General features: G+C 39.8%; 1 protein-coding gene across 5 annotated transcripts in view; it reads right to left on the reverse strand.

Moving 5' to 3' along the window:
• Window positions 1–18650, reverse strand: part of LOC140248855 (dual specificity calcium/calmodulin-dependent 3',5'-cyclic nucleotide phosphodiesterase 1C-like) — a 322620-nt gene that overhangs the window by 19366 nt on the left and 284604 nt on the right. For all 5 annotated transcript variants that reach the window (XM_072329915.1, XM_072329916.1, XM_072329918.1 and 2 more), the window contains 5 exons: window positions 17742–17862; window positions 14512–14593; window positions 6998–7118; window positions 5606–5781; window positions 2869–3165 (listed from right to left, as the gene is read on the reverse strand). In XM_072329915.1, coding sequence (XP_072186016.1) covers window positions 2869–3165; window positions 5606–5781; window positions 6998–7118; window positions 14512–14593; window positions 17742–17862 — 797 coding nt within the window. The remainder of the gene's footprint in view (window positions 1–2868; window positions 3166–5605; window positions 5782–6997; window positions 7119–14511; window positions 14594–17741; window positions 17863–18650) is intronic.

Here is an 18650-nt window from a genome sequence, read left to right on the forward strand (position 1 = left end):
CACTTCAATGGATAGATATAGTAGAGTAGAGCTCATTCAGCAGCAAAGAAGGTCTCCTTTCTGCAGATGTCCAGAGGAGCAATGGCAGCCTGCACAGATGGGAGCAGGCATCCCTTTCTTCACCCAAAAGAGAGCAGCAGTGAATTCAGAAGCCTCATCTCTATGTGCAAAAAAAACCTTTATCAAATCTCACTTCAGAGTTTTATAAATACGAAGAACATGGCTGTATTATAGCAATGCTTCTTCCAATTCTATTATTATTTTTGCTATTATTACTATTTCATGGCCTTCGGATCAAGAGCATAAGAACTGATATGTTAGAGAGAAGCCAATCTGCCTTCAAAACAGTTATGAACAATGAATATTTTTGAAACAGCTCAGAAAAGTGAAAATGTAGAGGAACAAGGCCTACCTCTTCTTAATTGTGCCATAGCCACTGGAACAACTGCTGTTCTTGAATGACAGAAAGTTGGTTTCTCCCTCTCTAATTAATGCTCTTCTATTAGAAAAGTGGTTTTGAAATCTTAAAACATTTAGCAAGATGGAAATAACATGTCCTCTCATTTAGAACCAAAACCTCCACAGTTTTCTGATTAAGGTCATTGTGCAGGTGAGAGAAAAATGAAAACAAGAAGACAGAGGGCAGACAGCAATTTCCTCAGCTTATTATATACTGCCATTAATTCGGGCTTCTTTGGGAAGTCCAATTTGAACAGAGAGGTATGAGCAGCTCCAAGTAGGATTGAGGTGTCTGCTGGAAAAAGATGGCCTCTGCAAAGACACCGTATTCAAGACATGAAATGAAAATGTACCTAGCAAGGCACAAAAGGCTTCTCACATTCCATCCACCATCATACAGCAGATGGTAATGATAAGCTAATAATATTTTCTTTGAGTGCTGCATAAAGGAGGCACTTGACCCTAAGCGTGTGCAGGCAAAGATGATGAACATGCATGTGTATGTTATTTCCCAGTTTGATATCTCTAAGAAAGTATGAAGGAAGTGAGCAGTAAGAGATAAAGAGAGGCTTCCAGCTCCTCTGACAACACAGTTTTTGAACTTTCATTGAATATCTTATTATGAATAGAAGATTTCAGAGTACTGTAATATCTACCATGCCATACTGCCAGCATGAGAGAATGATCATAATGATCTTTTTGAAAGAGATTACAAAGGCAGAGGAATAATAAGGCAAATACATTATGATGAGGTATTCACAGACATAAAATAATGGGAATTGTGGTGAACCCAGATATATGAATGTTAGATTTCAGCAGTCTCCAAATATTCTGCAGTGACTGCAATTCATTAGGGTCTTCTCCCATAAATTTAAGAGCAGAATTTCTTACCCTAAGGAAGACACTAATTTTCAGAAATCATTATAATTCCTTCCAAAGCATTTCAGACACCTGCAGCAGAGAGACATTGCAGAAAAAGGTACTGTCAAATTCACTAGAGCATACCTAGTCCTTATATTGATAGAAGCCTGTAAAATAAAGGATTTCAGAAGCAAAATCTGTTGCTGTCTAGATGGGATTTCATGTCTCCAACCTTTTTGTTTCTTTGTGGGGCCCACTCACATTCACTTACATAACATTGTTAGAAGAAAAATCCCATATAGAGCAGAGCATGACAACATGGATCTACACAGTCCTTCCAATCTAAAGAAATCTAATGATGAAAGAATGATGGGAAAGGCCTGAACCCAGTCATACCTGGAGTACTTCAAACAGAATTCTTACCTCAGCTGCCATTTAAGCCCACAAATTTCATTCTTTTTCTAAAAAGATGCTTCAGAATTTGAGCATTTTGCTGGTTTTGGACTGGCTGACATTACCAAGATAATGAGAAATCACAGGAGGCTGTACTGTCATTTTTTGCTAATGGCTTAGAGGAGCAGGGCTGGGGAGGAAAGGACAGTGAAATGGCCAACAGCCAACTGATCTGCTCTCAGGGACAGAATCAAAGACAACAAAGTCCTGGAAGTGCAAGTGAAAAATCCTAGTGCTCAGGTTATCTTTTTTCTCCAACTGGCAAGACTGAAGAAAAGGAAAGCCAGAAATAGACACGTAATACATATCAACTCCTTTCTTCATGGCTGGTGTCAGATCAAGGCTTTTGGTTTGTATGGGAACGGGACTCCCTCTGAAGATTATGATGGGATCCACCTGTCTAGAAGAGGCAGGGCAATCTTTGTCAGCATGCTGGCCAACCAAGTGAAGCAGGCTTTAAAATGAAGGACTCGGGGGGGTGGGGTCCAAGCGCTTGCTCCATTGCAACCAACTGGGAAATAAGCTGACTAATAACTTATTTTAATGTGGTATGCAATTTTCAATTCTTTTTTCACTTTTTCTGAGTGCAAACTATAATTATTTTATCTCACTAACAGTTTTCTGACAATAAATCTTTACAAAAAGGTTCATGTTTGCCCAAATAAAACAGAACAAATGTAGTATAAATAAAATAACTCTTCAAAACAGTTGAGAGGGGGAAAGAGCTGCTGTCCCAAAACATATTTACATTTGATAATTGGTTCAAAAGTACCTTAAATTGGCCTTAAAGACTGTTTATAGCTTCATCTTGGTTCATCAAACAAAGACAGTTTGTTTCACCTTTGAAGTGTGCATCAAAACAAGCTGATTTGTTTCCATGAGAAGAGTCTTATTGCCCTTTTTGCTAAAAGCATCTAAGCAGATGTAATGAGCTCCATCTTTTTCAAAACAATAATACTTGGAAATATCAATGTCATATTCTGGGAAAAGTTTCTGACCACTTTTTTCACAACATCAGCTGCTCCCATCTCGTTACTGAGATGAAATACCACTTTTAGGGTGGCATTCACTTTTCAGTGGAAGGAGATAACTCACCATTCTGGACATGTTTCTCTTCCCTCATTGCGTGATGAGAATCCATTCCCTTATCTGTCCTAGGAGCACTTTTTCCTTGAGAGGCTTCGTGTCTGGTCACTCCAGCTCGCCCAGTCCCATTTACATGGGAATTCTCATTGGAATCTGAACTTTTGTTTTCCCCAGGATTTGGTTCTTTGCTGTTCTCCGTCTTTGCTGCAGTGGCATCTTCAGTTGGCTTCTCATCCTTTTCATCTGTTTTCTTTTCATCTGTTCCCTGATGATCACTTTCCTCTGCTTCTTTCTTAGCTTTTTCTTCTGCATCCTCGGCAAAGAGAGAAGCAGGACATGAAAAGAAATGATGATTATCAGTCAGTTTTACAAGAATGATACAATTCACACATGTAAATGTACTTCACTTTTTAACATGCAAACAGGTATTGCTTAGATAAGTGTAGGAATTGACAATGGAAAAAGAGCACAGGGGAACATTTAAGAAAGTACTCTGAAAAAAGTACTCTGAAAAAAGTACCCTGTGTTGGCCTACCTACATCATACGTGAATGTCTATTTTTAACCATATAAAGTTTCCTTTTGGAAATGCAGTTCTTCAGAAATCTTAAAAGGCAAATTAAAAAGAGATATTAGCTCTGTCAGTACATCTTTAGGGGTACAGAGGTTATCTTCATTCCTGATATACAGGTGTCAGTCAAACCACGTTTAGTTTACCTATGTTGCACCACATAATCCTAAGCACTTTCAAACTCCTCGTTCTTTGAAAATCCATCTTTCCCCCTTTTTCCAGGTTGCTTTCAATTCCAGCTTCCTGACCTCTTCATTTCTACTTACTGTTACAGTTTCTTTACATTGCTGTCCCTTCTAGACTAGACTAATATGTTACTATCAGTACCTGCTCTTCCATTCCCAAAAGGGAAATGTGTCCCAGGACACAACTACACTCCCTTAATGTAGTGCTTGAACTAATAAACCTGACTGTGTGCAGGCAGAAACTCCATAATTTACTCCTCTTTTCCACGATCAGAAAAGAATTAACCTGCAAAAGCAATTGAATAGCTCAGCCCATACTCAATTTGGAGCCTTATTCAGCTTCAGGACATATCTGTATCCATACTGACTTTAGGCATTCAGAAGTGACTGCACTGTGCTGCCAAGTATATCTCATTCTGCCTGCCTACAGGGTTTCTAGGTCTGCAATATCACAGCCCGCCCATCCACCACCCCACTGCAGATAACCAATTGCACTCTAATTGAGATAGGAATCACAAAGAGATGCATCTCCTGGTTTCTGAGAGATTTTGTAAGCTGATAAGTAGACAAGCAAATCCTGCAAATCAAAGAATACAGTCCAATTAGTCCAATGGAAGCAATCTTGACATCTACATGGAAGATGTTTTGGTCCTTACAGGAGCAGCTACTTAGAGAGCAAAAATTACAAAAAATAACAACCAATTGTGCCTCCTCAGATACTTCTTATGAATGAACCAGAAACAGTTTTGAGATCAGTGTACAAATGGGTTACAAGAGAGAAAGGTGAAAGCCATCTGTATAAGAAATGTCAGATTGTATTTCCTTGCCAGCAGCTAGCTAAAGTTAATTAATTTTTAAATAAATAAATTATGGCTCACATGAAAATATAATTAAATTAGATACACGCCACCCTGGCTTTACTAATAATTCTTGAAATCAGCAATAGCTTGCATAGGCAGCTTTCTGGGAGTCTGATGGTTTTTAGACAGATCCCTTTATTCTGAGGATCTGAAAAGAAACCAAAATGCTGCAGTCTGCACCTGAACCACAAGAGAGAGATTCAGCTCAGGAGAAGAGGGCTTGCTACAGCAATGCTAGATAAGCACCTCTGTGAGCCTCCCTGCACCATTAGACAGGCCTTTCAATTAGAGAGGACCGATCTGCTCTGGCAAATAGAAAACTCAGCCAAGTCTTCCACTGGTCATAAAGCCAAAACCGCATAATATATTACCATCAAACTCCTTCCATTCATATGAAATACAACAACTTCATTATATAATGGGTTTAGTAACAAGCACTCAGCTCAGAGGAGACGCTGTATCACAGTTTCATAAAGAAATAAATGTAATCAGAGATAGAATTCCAACTTTGGTTTTTTTTCCAAAGTACATCTAAATGACTCTAGGGCACTTTCAGTTGCGTGATACTTTGGATGCCTGGTCTGCTTCCAAGCTCGCAATCAACCCAGACCTCGAATTCTCCTGAAATATCTGCAGTTCTGCACAGGTTTGTGATATCATAAGCAGAAGCAGCAAACCTCCTAAGTCCTCATCCAAGGTATCCCTGCAAATATGAAGTCAGACATGAATCCAGACTATCATGGCCTTTTCACCAGACATTTCATTCCTATCTCTCTCAATCTTAACAGTAAACAATTGATAACATGTCTTTCAAAATCCCTTTCATGCTATTTTTGCACACACTCTGAGTCTGATTCATGACCTTAGGGGGCTTCCCTTAGAATTCCTTTTTTTCCTCCTATTGTCTAAATCCTCTCTATTATCTACACTTACGTCACATGGAAGAGTGTAAGGCACTGATGAGTCACAATATTGCTATCTTTTTTAATTCAGTGTAAATTGTTGACCTAGAAAAGCAGATTCTTTCAAACTAGCAGTGCTTACTTGGAGAACAATTTGATTGAAGATGAGTTTGAAGTAGAAGAGTTCAAAAGAATTTTTTATTCTTTCACTAAGAAACCTGGATGTTACCTTTGGTGGCTTGTGCTTTCCATTTCTCCCGGTTCTGCTGCACCACCTCAGTCCAGGTGGCTTTAAAACATTTGAAGTCCACAGTGAGTATGGAGCAATTGAGTGAGGCACTTCCTTCTGACCCAGTGCTCTTGACACTTGATCTCTTAACTTCAGAGGGACTAATGCTATTCAGACTGGGAAAAAAGATCACAAAACATAACAGGAATCAGTATCTAATGCACCCTAACACAGCTAAGAAGAAATTATTACTCTAAGTCTAACACACAAAGAAGAAAGGAAAGAAAACCCTAAATCCTTCATAATTCCCTCCCTCCCTCCAACCCCACAGCAACTAACGTTAAAGCAAGCAGCACAATCTGAACCAGCACTAGAAATAAAGGACAGCTCTTCTCTCCCTGTTCGTTGGTGGACATGGTTTCTTAGAAGGAAAACCTTAGAAAGTGATTCTTTGTTGTCAATCTCCAGTCCCTTAGCATCAAGTGGAGAGTCAGACAAACCTAGAAATCCAGAATGTCAAAGTAGTGTCCTAAAATTCACCTCTTGGAGCCATTAGAGACAGAACTGCTGTACACCAGCCTCCAACCAGGGTATGATGACCTCATCTAAAGCTGAAATGAGGCACTCATTTCAGTTACAGGCCTAGCAGTTTTCTTTCAAGGACAGGCATCTCATAGCACACATTTTACTAAAGGCAGCAAGATAACTGTCACAGAAAGATAGTAGTAGTTGCCCTGCATGTAACAGTCCAAGAATAAAGAATTTGCTTAGGAGAGGAAATCCTGACTTGGAGGCTCCACTCTAAGCAGTACAAATCATGGGGCACCTGAATCTCAAGACATGCCTTGTCCATTAAATTACTGAAGTAGCAGATTCTCTACAACAGGAGAATGGGATGAATGGGCCAAGACTGCTTACCTCCAAGCTCCAGATGAAGTCTGGTGATAATTCACACATTTTAATAACTCTAAATAAGTGTTCCTGTACTTCCCAATCCTCTGTAACTACAATGTGTTTTTACTTCCAGACATATTCCTAGAAATGACTGCTTCTCAATGACACTACCTACCTTCTGTTTTGGCATTAATGACTGAGAGAGCACTTAAGTTCACCTGACTACATGACTACACCCACTTGCATTCAGTGCTTTTGGAGGCTTGGCTCAACTTCATGCCAGCCTCACTCTTCGCCCTGCCTTTGGCTGGGGTTTCCCTTCAAAACAATCACATCACTAAGCGAGCTGTTATGCTGGCAATGTGGATAGCAAGCTTTATGCCACGTGGCTGACATATATTGTGGAGGGATGGATATGGACACAGACTATGACATTCACCGGGGGACCTGGATGCAAGCAACACGTGCCCTGAAGGGAGAGGACATATGGTTGTTCACCTGGAACGTCTGAACCCAGACATGCCAGAACGGGAAGCTTCATCTATGAGCGGTGTCACAATCTTCTCAGTCATATCAGTCAGCACAGTAAAAGTGGGTTCCACGATGAAATCAATGAAACCTGAGCAGAAATGCAAGCACAGTCAAGAAGGTGAAATAATGATTTATGTGAAGTTCCTGCATCAGCGATCTCAGACGAACTCATTCTAAAGGACAGAGTTAAAAAAAATCAGACTACACTGAAAGAATCAGCAAACACTACACAGTGAAAATGGAGTTACATGTAAATCCCTGACTCAGGAACCTGAGTATAGCATGCAAAAAAAGGGTACCTCCTTAAATACTAGAAAGAAACTGTTGCAAATTGGAACACAAATAGATTCATCAGAATTTGTTTTACATCAGAATTATGACACTGAAGCCAAATTCCTGGCAGATTTAGTTCAAACAGTTTCAAAAACAAAACCCCTAAAAAATTATATTATGGGAATAATACTATTAAGCTACATTGATGTGAAGTTACACACGTGCTTCCCCTACTGCATACCAGTAGGTTGCTGTGAATATTCTCAGTGTTCACCCAGCATGTTCTTACTGGCTCTTACTCTCCCTATTTTTTCACATAAGTAAAAGATCATGGACCAAATCATTTCTACTTCAGTACACATTTTAGCAGAGACGGACACAACTCTGATGTGAATGCTGAGAAGGGCAAACTGGAGGGCCCTGTGGCCATAAACTCATGAGATGTGGGATAATCCAAGTAGCACAGAGAAAATATGAAAGTGAAAGGCCTTCCCACAAATCCCTGCTGAAGCGAAGGGCTGTTTCCTATGTTCACGTTAGCACAGTTCCTAGAGTTCTAGGTAGTCAAAAAAGAAAAGAACAGAACAAGGGTGGGCAAGGAAAGGGAAGGGAGAGAAAGCAAAGGGAGGGAAAAAGTCCTTAGTATCTCCCAAGGCTCATGAGGATTCAAGCCTTTCCATACAGGACCTGAAATTGAGTACTGGGCTCTCTGTGGCTACCGATGTATGAGACGATGCAGTATGTTTATTTCATTCTACAGTGGATGAATGTGCCAAAGTTGATGACTGTGATAGGAAAAATGGTTCAGGCAATGGTTTTCTATCCTGTGTTAACTCTAGGGAGTAAAGCATCAGTTTTTGCTCTACTACTATGTATGTCTATGAACCAGCTATTACACTTCCAAATGATCTCCATTCTAGCCCTGTTCTTCAATCCCACAACAAGAAGAGTAAGACATTTTGAAGTCTGCAGCCCCACCCTGGAGTGAACTTATTTTTAATAATATTAATTCTTTCTTTATTTGAATCTCCCAGTGATGTTCATATAAAGCTGAATAAGGACTGTCAGAATCCTTATTCCATTGTAAATCATACTGAACTCCACCATAGTTTATGCAAACTGCAGTTTCCTCAGTCCATCCACAGGTATTTTAACACTTCATTATAAAATACACTTCCCTAAGTTGCTACTGAATGGTCCGTAGATCACATCCAATTTGAGATTTGCCTGAGAATTTTCTATGAAATTATCACAAAGAAGCAGATGTTCTTGGAAAATATTATCGAGCCACATTTTTAATGATTTTGTAATTGTTAACTATTAATTACACATTCACTCAATTTAAATGTATGTTATGGCAGACTCTGGTGATTCTGGGTGATAAAAGAACAGTAGAGGGAGAAGATATTTCATGGGCCAGACACCTGAATTTACAGAAGCTTTTATGCACAACAAGAGTGCAAGGCAGTTGAGCATACTTCTATTTCCCTTGACAGATTTCCCTGATTTTTTCTATACTTCCAAAATGTCAGACAATGAACTGTATTTGCATACCCAGCATAATTAAAAACATTACTTCCAAGTTCTCAGAAATTCATACTAATCTTTTGTAAATTTGAGAAAAAATCATGCATTACTGAACCTTCAGTCTTACACGAGCATCCAAACCATGTGCCTCCATAACTCTGAGATAGTCTTATGCAAACTTAAGGGAAAATACCACCTTTCCCCTCACGCTGATAATAAAGAATGCATGCAGTATAAAGCTACAGTGGGAAACAGTGTGCTAGATCATAACACAGTAAGGCCTAGGAAACTTCATACAGTTTTTAAAACATTGCAAATTGTACTGACTGAGAACAGTGTGCCACAGGAACCCTGAGGATACTGAGAATTTCATTTGTGTGCTTGTCAGCCTGCCTCTACATCTCTTCTATTCTCCTTTACTCCAGCATTTTTTTACTTCTTAGTGACCAAAGAAATCCAAGTAATCGATGCAAATCTCTGATATCACATGTACAACTGGCTCACTAACTTCAGCAACTGGGTGAGTATCACTTGCTGAGATACTCAACATTAGTGCACAAACACAAGGTCTTGTCTAAAGCGTTGGATCTAAGAAATAAGCTTTCCCTAGAAGAAGTCTCTGTAACAGATGCAGATTGAGGTGCCACAAAGGACTGAAGTAGGTGAACAAGGGTAGTAAAGTCATTTCTGTACTGAAGCAGAGTGCGTATGGTATTTTCCCCTGTTCCTTGTAGACTGAATAAGTTATTCAATTATGTAATTTTTAAAGGGGTACTATAATAGTATTGGGAAACTTATCTTGCTGTCACAGAAACAAAACGTGGGACTTCATTAGATTCGCTGATCCAAAAGTAATGCCTCTTATTTAATTACGTTGGCCCACGTCAAAGGCAGTTGTTGGTAGTATGGCAATAGGGATTGAACCTTCCAATCAAATTCTGTTAAAATTTGTTGACTTGGGACAGATGGCAGCAGATGGCGTCTGACATGGAAGTGTGCATGAAGCAAAGCTGCATCACCGAATTCTTCCACATGGAAAAAAATGGCACACACTGACATTCATCAACACTTGCTGAACATTTACGGAGATCAAACAGTGGATGTAATTTATATTACAATCCCAAACCACCCTTACTATTCTCCTTTTTCTTACCCAAAGACACTGTGATTTGAATACAAAATAATTAACCTGGCTTTGAAACTTACTAATGGTGTAGCGTATGACCAATTCATCATCTTCTTTCTTTGTCAGTGGAACAAGTGAAGTAAATATTTCTGTACCCCAGAGACTAGGATGATTTTATGAATTGCCACTGCATACTGAGGAGTTGATTCTAGGCATCTAGAATTCATTCGCTCCACCTGAGAACCCCACCACAACAAACACCAGCTAGAGAATTGTTTCCCTAAAGCCCACCACAACACAAGCAAAGAAATCAATAAACCAGAAACGTTAACTCCCCAGCCTTCATACAATGTTTTCTGAAGCTGTAATTTTCTTTCTTGCTCGTCAATGGTCAAAAATAAAAGGATGTTCCAACATTTATCAGCTGCAAGTGAGCTTCACCCCTCATCAGACAAGCTTTCTACAGTCTGAGAAAGAGAGTAGTTTTAAATCCCGATATTCATGTGAGGAAGAATGAGTCTTGGCCTGGTTTTCTTTGAAATCTGTTTGCCTTCCCCACTCTGGTCAGCAGCCTGACTTTGGCACATGAATCTCTCATGATTTCTGTAGCTTAGTAGGGTACAGAAATACTTACCAAAATCATTTTTATTGAGGGAGAAAAAAGATAATAAACTGATCACTAGCATTAGTAGGTTTTACAACTGATGTTCCTTATTTGATATTCGTTTTAAAAAATGTATTAGTTTTAATACTAAACAATTGTTCCACAAAGTAAAGAAACAAGAGAATGAGACATTCTTTGCTTTGAGGAAATTTTTGCTTCAATTTTATGGAAAGAGTGCATGCTGGAAAGCCTTCCGTCTGCATTTGTGAAATCCCTTCATTAATAAAAATGCCTGCCCACTGTCTGTGGCATCTGCACTCAACTTTCAGCAGCAAACCAGCAACTACAAACAAGCCAAACCACCGGAACAGGATTTCTAGGCTCTGTCCCTGGCAAAACCAATAGCACAATTCTATTTTTAAAAGTACAGATGTTTTTGTTTGTTTGCTTGTTTTATTTGTAGAAACTCACAGCTGCTCACTGCATGATTTGGAATTCAAGAGGAACTTGCTTCTGCAAATAAATGCAGTAATTAATAATCCAGGGAACAACCTGTTGAGGCTGTTGATCAAATAAATAAATAAATAGGATCAGATTATTTCTCTGAGAATCTACCTTACAACTTTGAAAGCCCCGGCTCAGCAGATAGGCAGAAAATGTAAGACATTTTGGTCTAATCAAGGAGGTATTATAGACAGATAATGCCAATATACGGAGCAGACTAAGAAATGGAAACTTTAAGTGAAAAGCCAAAACTTATGAACAATGGCCCATTAGCGTCAACAGACTACAAAACCACACACAAGCATATAGTGACAAGTAACATTTAACTAAATAAGGCTGCCTTTACAAACTGACAGAGTGCCACTTTTATAAAGTGTAATTATCCTGGTGATGGTTTAATTCATCATTAATTTTGCAGTGGCTTGACACAAATGCATCAGTAGTATAGAATTTTCTTGGCACTCCTGGACTTCTGGAGTAAAAAAAGCAGGAAAGAGGAGGACAAGACAAATTGTTTTCTAAGCACGAGACCCTAAACCAGAGTGCAGAAGGGGACATGTAGGAAGCAAAGCTCCTCTTCCCAGTAAGATGTGAGGGACATATCTGAAAGCTGCTAGAACCAGAGTGAAAGGGAAGTCTAAATGTCTTTTCCTCCACACTAGCCACAGAGAGGCCATCTTCTCCCATAGCAGCAGACATAGTCTGCCCAGGAATCTTCAGCATCAGGTTTTAGCTCATACTGAAGCTCTTTAAGTCTGCTCTTGCCTCCCTCCACTGAGCCACTGGCAAAATACAAGTCTTCTCAGGTGCTGTGTTGTGATGTACACACGTACACACCTTTCTGAGGTACTGTTTCAGAGGAGTACACTCTAGAAATCTGGCAGCCAGTTTGGGCTTTTCAAGTTCAGATTGTTGTATGAACTGCCTAAGCTTGCAGACACAGAAAAATCTGGAATGAAGTTCACTAAGGGAATGGCTTGCCTAACGAGAACAATGAAATCATTTTAAACAAGAAACAGCTCTGAGCCAAAGATGAGAATTGTACTTTCCTAAGTCTGGGGATATATTTGTTTTGTTCTTTGGCCATCTCAGGAGACAGCTGAGAAATTTTGTACTTCAAATTCTTCTCTTGATTGTTTTCCTTGAATACATTTGTTTTCTTTCTGTTCCTGGACTCAGTTCCCTTATGCTGGGAGTCAGCATTATCTGCCTTCTTCCATTTGACACTCTGTTCTCCAGTCACGTACAGATAACATTTTTCACTAACTTTGTGGGTATAAATATCTACCCCATAAATCCACCTTGTCTTTTTAAGTTGTCTCTTTTTTTTTCCTCCTAGCCTGCAGAACATGTCTATTTCAGTTAACTCCTCTTGACTTCTCCCCAGATATCAGGCTTGTTGCTTCCCCCTCCTACTTTTCTTTCAATAATTGAAGGAGACATTTGGGTAGAGAGCACTCAGCAAATTCACAGATGACAAACTGGCGGGAGTGGCTGACTCATCAGAGGGCTACACAGCCATCCAGAAGAATCATGACAGGCTGAAGAGGTGAGCTGGCAAGAATCTCATGAAGTCCTGCACCTCCTATCTAGCAGAATCATAGAACAACTTGAATTGGAAGGGACCTCAAAGATCATCTAGTTCCACATCCTCTGCTGCAGGCGGGATTTCCAACTGCTAGATCAAGCAATAAATCAGGTTGCCAGCAGCCCCATCCAGCTTAGTCTTGAATACCTCCAGTGATGGGCATCCATAACCTCTCTAGGAAGCATGTTCCAGCACCTCAACAAACTTACACCTGACATCTCATCTGAATCGTTTACCCTTTAGTTGGACACCATTCCCCTTTGTCCTATCACTATCTACACGTGTAAAAAGTTTATTCCCCTCCTGTTTATAATCTCCTTTTAAATACTGGAAGGACGCAATGAGGTCTTCCTAGAGTCTTCTCTAGGGTTAGGGTTAGGGTTCAACCAGTCCAGTTTCCTCAACCTGTCTTCATGAGAGAGGTGCTCCAGTCCTCTGATCATCCTCATGGCCCTCCTCTGGACCCTATCCAAAAGCTCCACATTTTTCCTGTGGAAGAGGAACAATTCCAGGCACCCAGCTGAGAAGCAACCCTGGAGAGAAGGACCGAGAGGTCCTGGTGACCACCAAGCTGAACATGAATCAGCATTGTGCCCTTGTTATTGTGTCCAGTTCTGGGCCTCCCATTACAAGAGAAATGGAGATATACTGGAAAAGAGTCCAACATGGGGTCACCAAGGGACAGGAGTACCTCTGCTATGAGGAAAGGCTGAGAAAGATGGGACTACTCAGTCTGGAGAAGGCTCAGGAGGGATCTTAAAAGTGTCAGTGAACATCTGAAGGGAGAGTGCAAACAGGATAGAATCAGTCTCATTTCAGTGAAGCCCAGTGCCAGGACAGGAGGCTCACACTGGGAAAATAAAAGGTTCCATCAGAACATCAGAAAGAACTTTTTAACTGTGCAGGTGATGGAGCACTGGAATAGGATGCCCAGAGAGGTTTTGAAGTCCCCCCTCAAAAATCATCTAGATGTGGTCCTGGGAAACCTGCTCTTGATGTTTCTGAGCAGAGGTTGGACCAGATGGACCCAGATGGCTCCTTCCCACCTCAGCCATTCTGCAACCCCGTGATTTTGCAAGAGATAGAAAAAGCACTATTAGTGAGCCTGTAAAAAGATCTCTACTTCTGAATGGAGTTGAAAATGCTTTGCTATTTCTTGTGGCTTCCGTGCAAAATAATGATTGGCTTTGAGCTCTGAGAGGTGTGAAAAATAAGTGAAAAAACAAAAAAAAAAAAAAGGAAAAATCCAACAGTTTTTGCCCAGGTCATCAAAAGGACTGACATGTTTATATTCTCTGAGAAAACTCACAACATGATGCACCTCACATTCAGTGCTCAGTAAACCACAGAGTAATATCATAATTGGGCACTGCAGCACCGCAGCCAGCTCTGCAGTCACATCAGAAGTAACTCAACTACCGCAAGGAAACTGTCATAAATTTAATGGCTCCTCAGCTTTGAATTGTTTATCTGGAAAAAATACCAATGCAGTTTATTACTTCTTCTCTATAAACAATTTTCAAATGGTGAGAGATCACTGTAACCTTTGTCCCACAGGGAGACATTTTTTATGGCTTCAAATTGTAGTAGGAGAGATTCAGGCTTGACGTTAGGAAAAACTTCTCTGAAAGAGTGGTCAGGCTCTGGAACAAGCTGCCCGGGGAGGTGGTGGAGTTACCATTCCTGAAGGTGTTCAAGAAACATTTAGATGTTGTACTGAGGGACATTTAGTGGGAAACACTGGTGATAGGTGGATGGTTGGCCTGGATGATCTTGGAGGTCTTTCCCAACCTTGGTGATTCTATGATTCTAAGTTTTGTTTTTAAGATGCTACTTACAGTGCACCAAAACGGACATACCTATTTGAGACTGAGCAACCATAGTGGACTTGCGGTCACACAATGGAGAGAAGGGAAGCCCTAGTTCTGCTTCTTTGTCACCCTGGAAAAGAAAAGAATAAAAAAAGAGAATAAATTAGAACAAGGCACTGAACTTTGATATCTTAGGTCACTGCTGTAAAAGTAACCCATTTTACTTTCTTTAGTTAAGTAGATTTTGTATATGCATGTTTTTGTAAACACAAATTATTTATGGAGAATTGAGTCTGGCTGGAAAAGTTGTGGTCCAAGGAGAACTATGGGCATTGAGCATTTTGACTCCAGTGAATCCTGTCTCATAGCTTTCTCTGTCTGCTTAATACTTCCAAGCACTAAGCATGCACCCTCTTGTACACAAGAATGATTCTCTTTGGAGCTCTCTGGAAAACTCAGCAGAACATCGTCCTTGGAACAAACCTTTCACAAGAAAACATCAGTATCATGATTGATCCTTCAGGATTTGCACTTGCTTGCATGGCGTTTTTTCCTTTTGTCTTTAGATAAGGAATTCACAGGTCATGGCTGGCCAGATACAGACTATATTTTTTGTCCAAAGGAAACACTGATACTGTTAACATTTCACGTAAGGAAAAAGAATAAAGGTACAAACATGCTTTCCAGACCTCAGAACTGACAGTCCTTTCCTAACATCACAAGATGGTGTGGAAGATCAAGTGTTATAAACCCATTTATTCCAGTCATTTAAGCTGCATATTTACACCAAGCTTGCTTCAGTCACACTATTATAAATCGCTTGAGGCTGGTAGGATACATATGATGACAGTTGCAGTAATCCCCAGTGAACATTCAAACTTAAACAGTCTGTTAAATGTACCAGAGAACCAATTCCTTAAATCAGCAACTCACTCTAACTGTGCTGAACTTCATGCCATTATTCTGACTAATGTCAAATGGAAGCCAAAATAGCCAGCAAACAAATTAGAGAAAAATTGTAGGCATAAGAGGCACTGAATGGGTTTTTCTTTGTTATTATTATAACGTACATAAAAAGAAGGAATAAGTTCTGTTAGAGCTTTGGGTGAAACAACTATTTTCTCCTGCATTATGTTAGGAGTCTAATGTACAAACTTCAGGGTAAGCCAGAAACCAAACATAGAAATATTCCAAAGTAACCTTATCCTACCATGTTTGCCACACCTCTCAGGAAAAGCATTTTTCGGTGCCAGCTCTTTTCTAACCATCAGTTTTCTTTTAATCCTCGTGCCTCTTAAAAACCCCAGCACTTAATTCTCTTTAGCACAGAGCCCCTAACAACCTTCCTGACTGCTCAAAGACATACATGGCTTCTAAACTGTTCAGGCAGATCCTTCATGGATAGCCAAATCACTAAGTAAAACATGCAAGATATTTCTTTTATGAGATCTTTACGCCAGCTGCTGAATATCAGTCAATAAAAATTGTATTCAGAATCAGCATCAACATCTACAAACGTGTAGTTCATGCAGGAAGACCGGTGTCACATCACTGTGGAACTGGAAACCAAGAGCATTAGAAACCTGCATTGATTGAGGTTAAGTGAGTCTTCATGCCTCATAACACACACAGCAGAAAAAGTGGAAGAGAATCTGCACTTCAAGAGCATAAAGAAATAAATATCTAAACTGAAAACAGCCTACTCTCTTAGTCCTATGGTCTCCTCTGGTTAGTGGCACTTTTCAGCTCATACATAGAGAAGAGTGCATGTTGCTCTTCTGCTATTAGGCAGGGATGTACGTATTTATCTACTAACTTCAATGAACAAGCCCACTTTTCATGGTAAGTGTAAAGTTTTTTCCCCAAAAGGAAGTCAGTACTTCACCGTAATTTAGAACTTGAATACAAGTTTCATGCAATGCTTTATCTAAACATGGAGGCATCTGTCATTCAAAACTGAAGCACGAATTATTGTTCGACTGTCCTTGTGAAAACATAAAATGATTTTGTCTTCGTTGCACTTGTAAAGCAGATCCAAACCTGGCCTTTCTGAGTTCTTACATCCAGCCAATCTTAATTCCCTCTGAGTCATAAAAGGGTACACAGCAATGGTATATTTTATCAGATCTAGTATCTTTCTGAGCTATAAGAGAATAAGCAAGCCCAGTGGTAGAGATTTCCCTAAAGTGTATGTGAAAATCATCCTCCTTACATGAGCCTTCTGTGTGGTAACACGGTGCACGGTGCTGTGAAGTGACTCAACCTTCTGGCTGCTGCAAAGCATTCTTCATGGCTTTGATTTGCTGGAAGTGACAGGACATATCAGTGGCTAACACCATCTCAACAACCACACAGAAGGCTCATGTAATCGTGGCTCATGTAAACCAAGAAGGCACGATTTTCCTTCTTCCACCCAGTAAACCCATTCTTGCTTTGAAAAACGAATTTAAATTTCAAAGTAATTTTTTGCAACATCCCTATTAAGAAGGGACTCCCACAATGCCTTTAATAGCAGATGCCGTTCAAAATACTTGTTAAAAATTGGCTTTTTTTGTTGTTGTTTTTGTTTGTTTGTTTGTTTGTTTTTGTACTCTGATTTAGTGTAAATCACAGAGTTACTGAAGTTTGGAGGGAAATTAAGCACTTAATTTTCTGATTAGTTTAGTAATACATATTTGTGAAAAGTACCTTCACACTCTTCAGTGCTCTGTTTACTTTTACTTCTTTTTTTGTTGTTTAAGCAACTATTTACATGCTTTTAACTGGCCATTTGGGAAGACTGTAGATATCACACAGTCTTTAATGATTTGTCTAAATCTGTGGATCTGTCAATGGCATGCCCATTAAGAGATATAAGCTAGAGCAGTTCACTTCATCAAAGGTAAGGGTAATGGATTTTTATATGTCTACACCAACAATAAAGGTACAGCTTTATAAAATGTAACTACCTAAATGTGTTTTCTATGGTTTAATAGACAAGCAGAACATCATGTTTTCTAATTTTTGCAAGTTATAAACACATACTGATTCGATAAAAGTAGTTAGTCTGGCTTACCATCCCAAATTCGATGGTAGGTAATACTGCCATCTACAGGCACCGTATCAGACACTGCCTTTCCAAGAGACTTGATAGGCAATGCTACTGTATCAGACAAAAAGGTTCCTATCATTTAGGATGTTCTTGAGAAAATCAGAGAAGAAAGAAAATACACATTCACACTTTCTTACTTGCCCGATCCTCTGTGGTGCCAAAACACAGAGGAATTCCCCAGGTTTACCTGTCTGAAGAACTCCTCTAGCAGTGACATGGTCCAGCGGTGATGAAGGTCCCAGGCCTTGGCTGGATGACTGATATCTGCTGTATGCAACAACAGTGATAAGGCTTTCGGCTTGTCAATTCTGAAAATCCAAAGGATCGAATATGTTAACTGCCTGCACTTGCAGTGGAGAATGACAAAAAAACTCATGAAATAAGGCCAGGATATTAAATGAGTATTTCTGTGTTCACAAAACCTGACAACTGTGAAAGGTTGACTGATTTCTCCAACATTCACCATTCTTATTGTAACAAAGCCATTAAGAAGTATAAACTTTGCTCAGCTTTGCTGAGCTCCTTTCCAGGCTCGCTTCTTTGCACAATCAGACCTGTCACTAGAGTCACTATGCTCCCTATTTTATCAGGGCTGCATTTTATGCAGGTCAGAAGAGAATTTACTCCCTATCATCTTACTGTAGTAAACAGGATCTGCTCGCAGGGACACTGATGACTTTGCACAGTAAGTATGCTTCACTGTTAGAAAACTGGAATGAAGCTGGTAGTTTCTTAAGACTATAACCTGAGAGGCTGGCCCAAGAACTCAGTAAATTATGTTTACTTGGGATGAGTAATTTCTGTTTTTAATTCCAGCTTTTGACTGCCTGAAATAGTCAGAAAAGCTGTAGCTTCCGACAGGACTGAGTGGTAAGCCACACTCTGATCTGATATAGGTATAATTCTGGAGGGTGCTGGAAAGATCTGTGTCCAGAGTGAAAAAAAGAAAAGACCATCAGTAAGAATAGCATAATGGGAACTTCATGGAGAAGGCTGTGGACAACACATTACAATTCTTACTGGTATATTGTGAAAAAAAGGCCTTCCCCATAATGTTCCTTCTGTTATTTTCCACTCCTTCTCTTGATTCATTTCA

The sequence above is a fragment of the Excalfactoria chinensis genome, chromosome 2, assembly GCF_039878825.1.
Source record: "Excalfactoria chinensis isolate bCotChi1 chromosome 2, bCotChi1.hap2, whole genome shotgun sequence".
NCBI lineage: Eukaryota > Metazoa > Chordata > Aves > Galliformes > Phasianidae > Excalfactoria > Excalfactoria chinensis.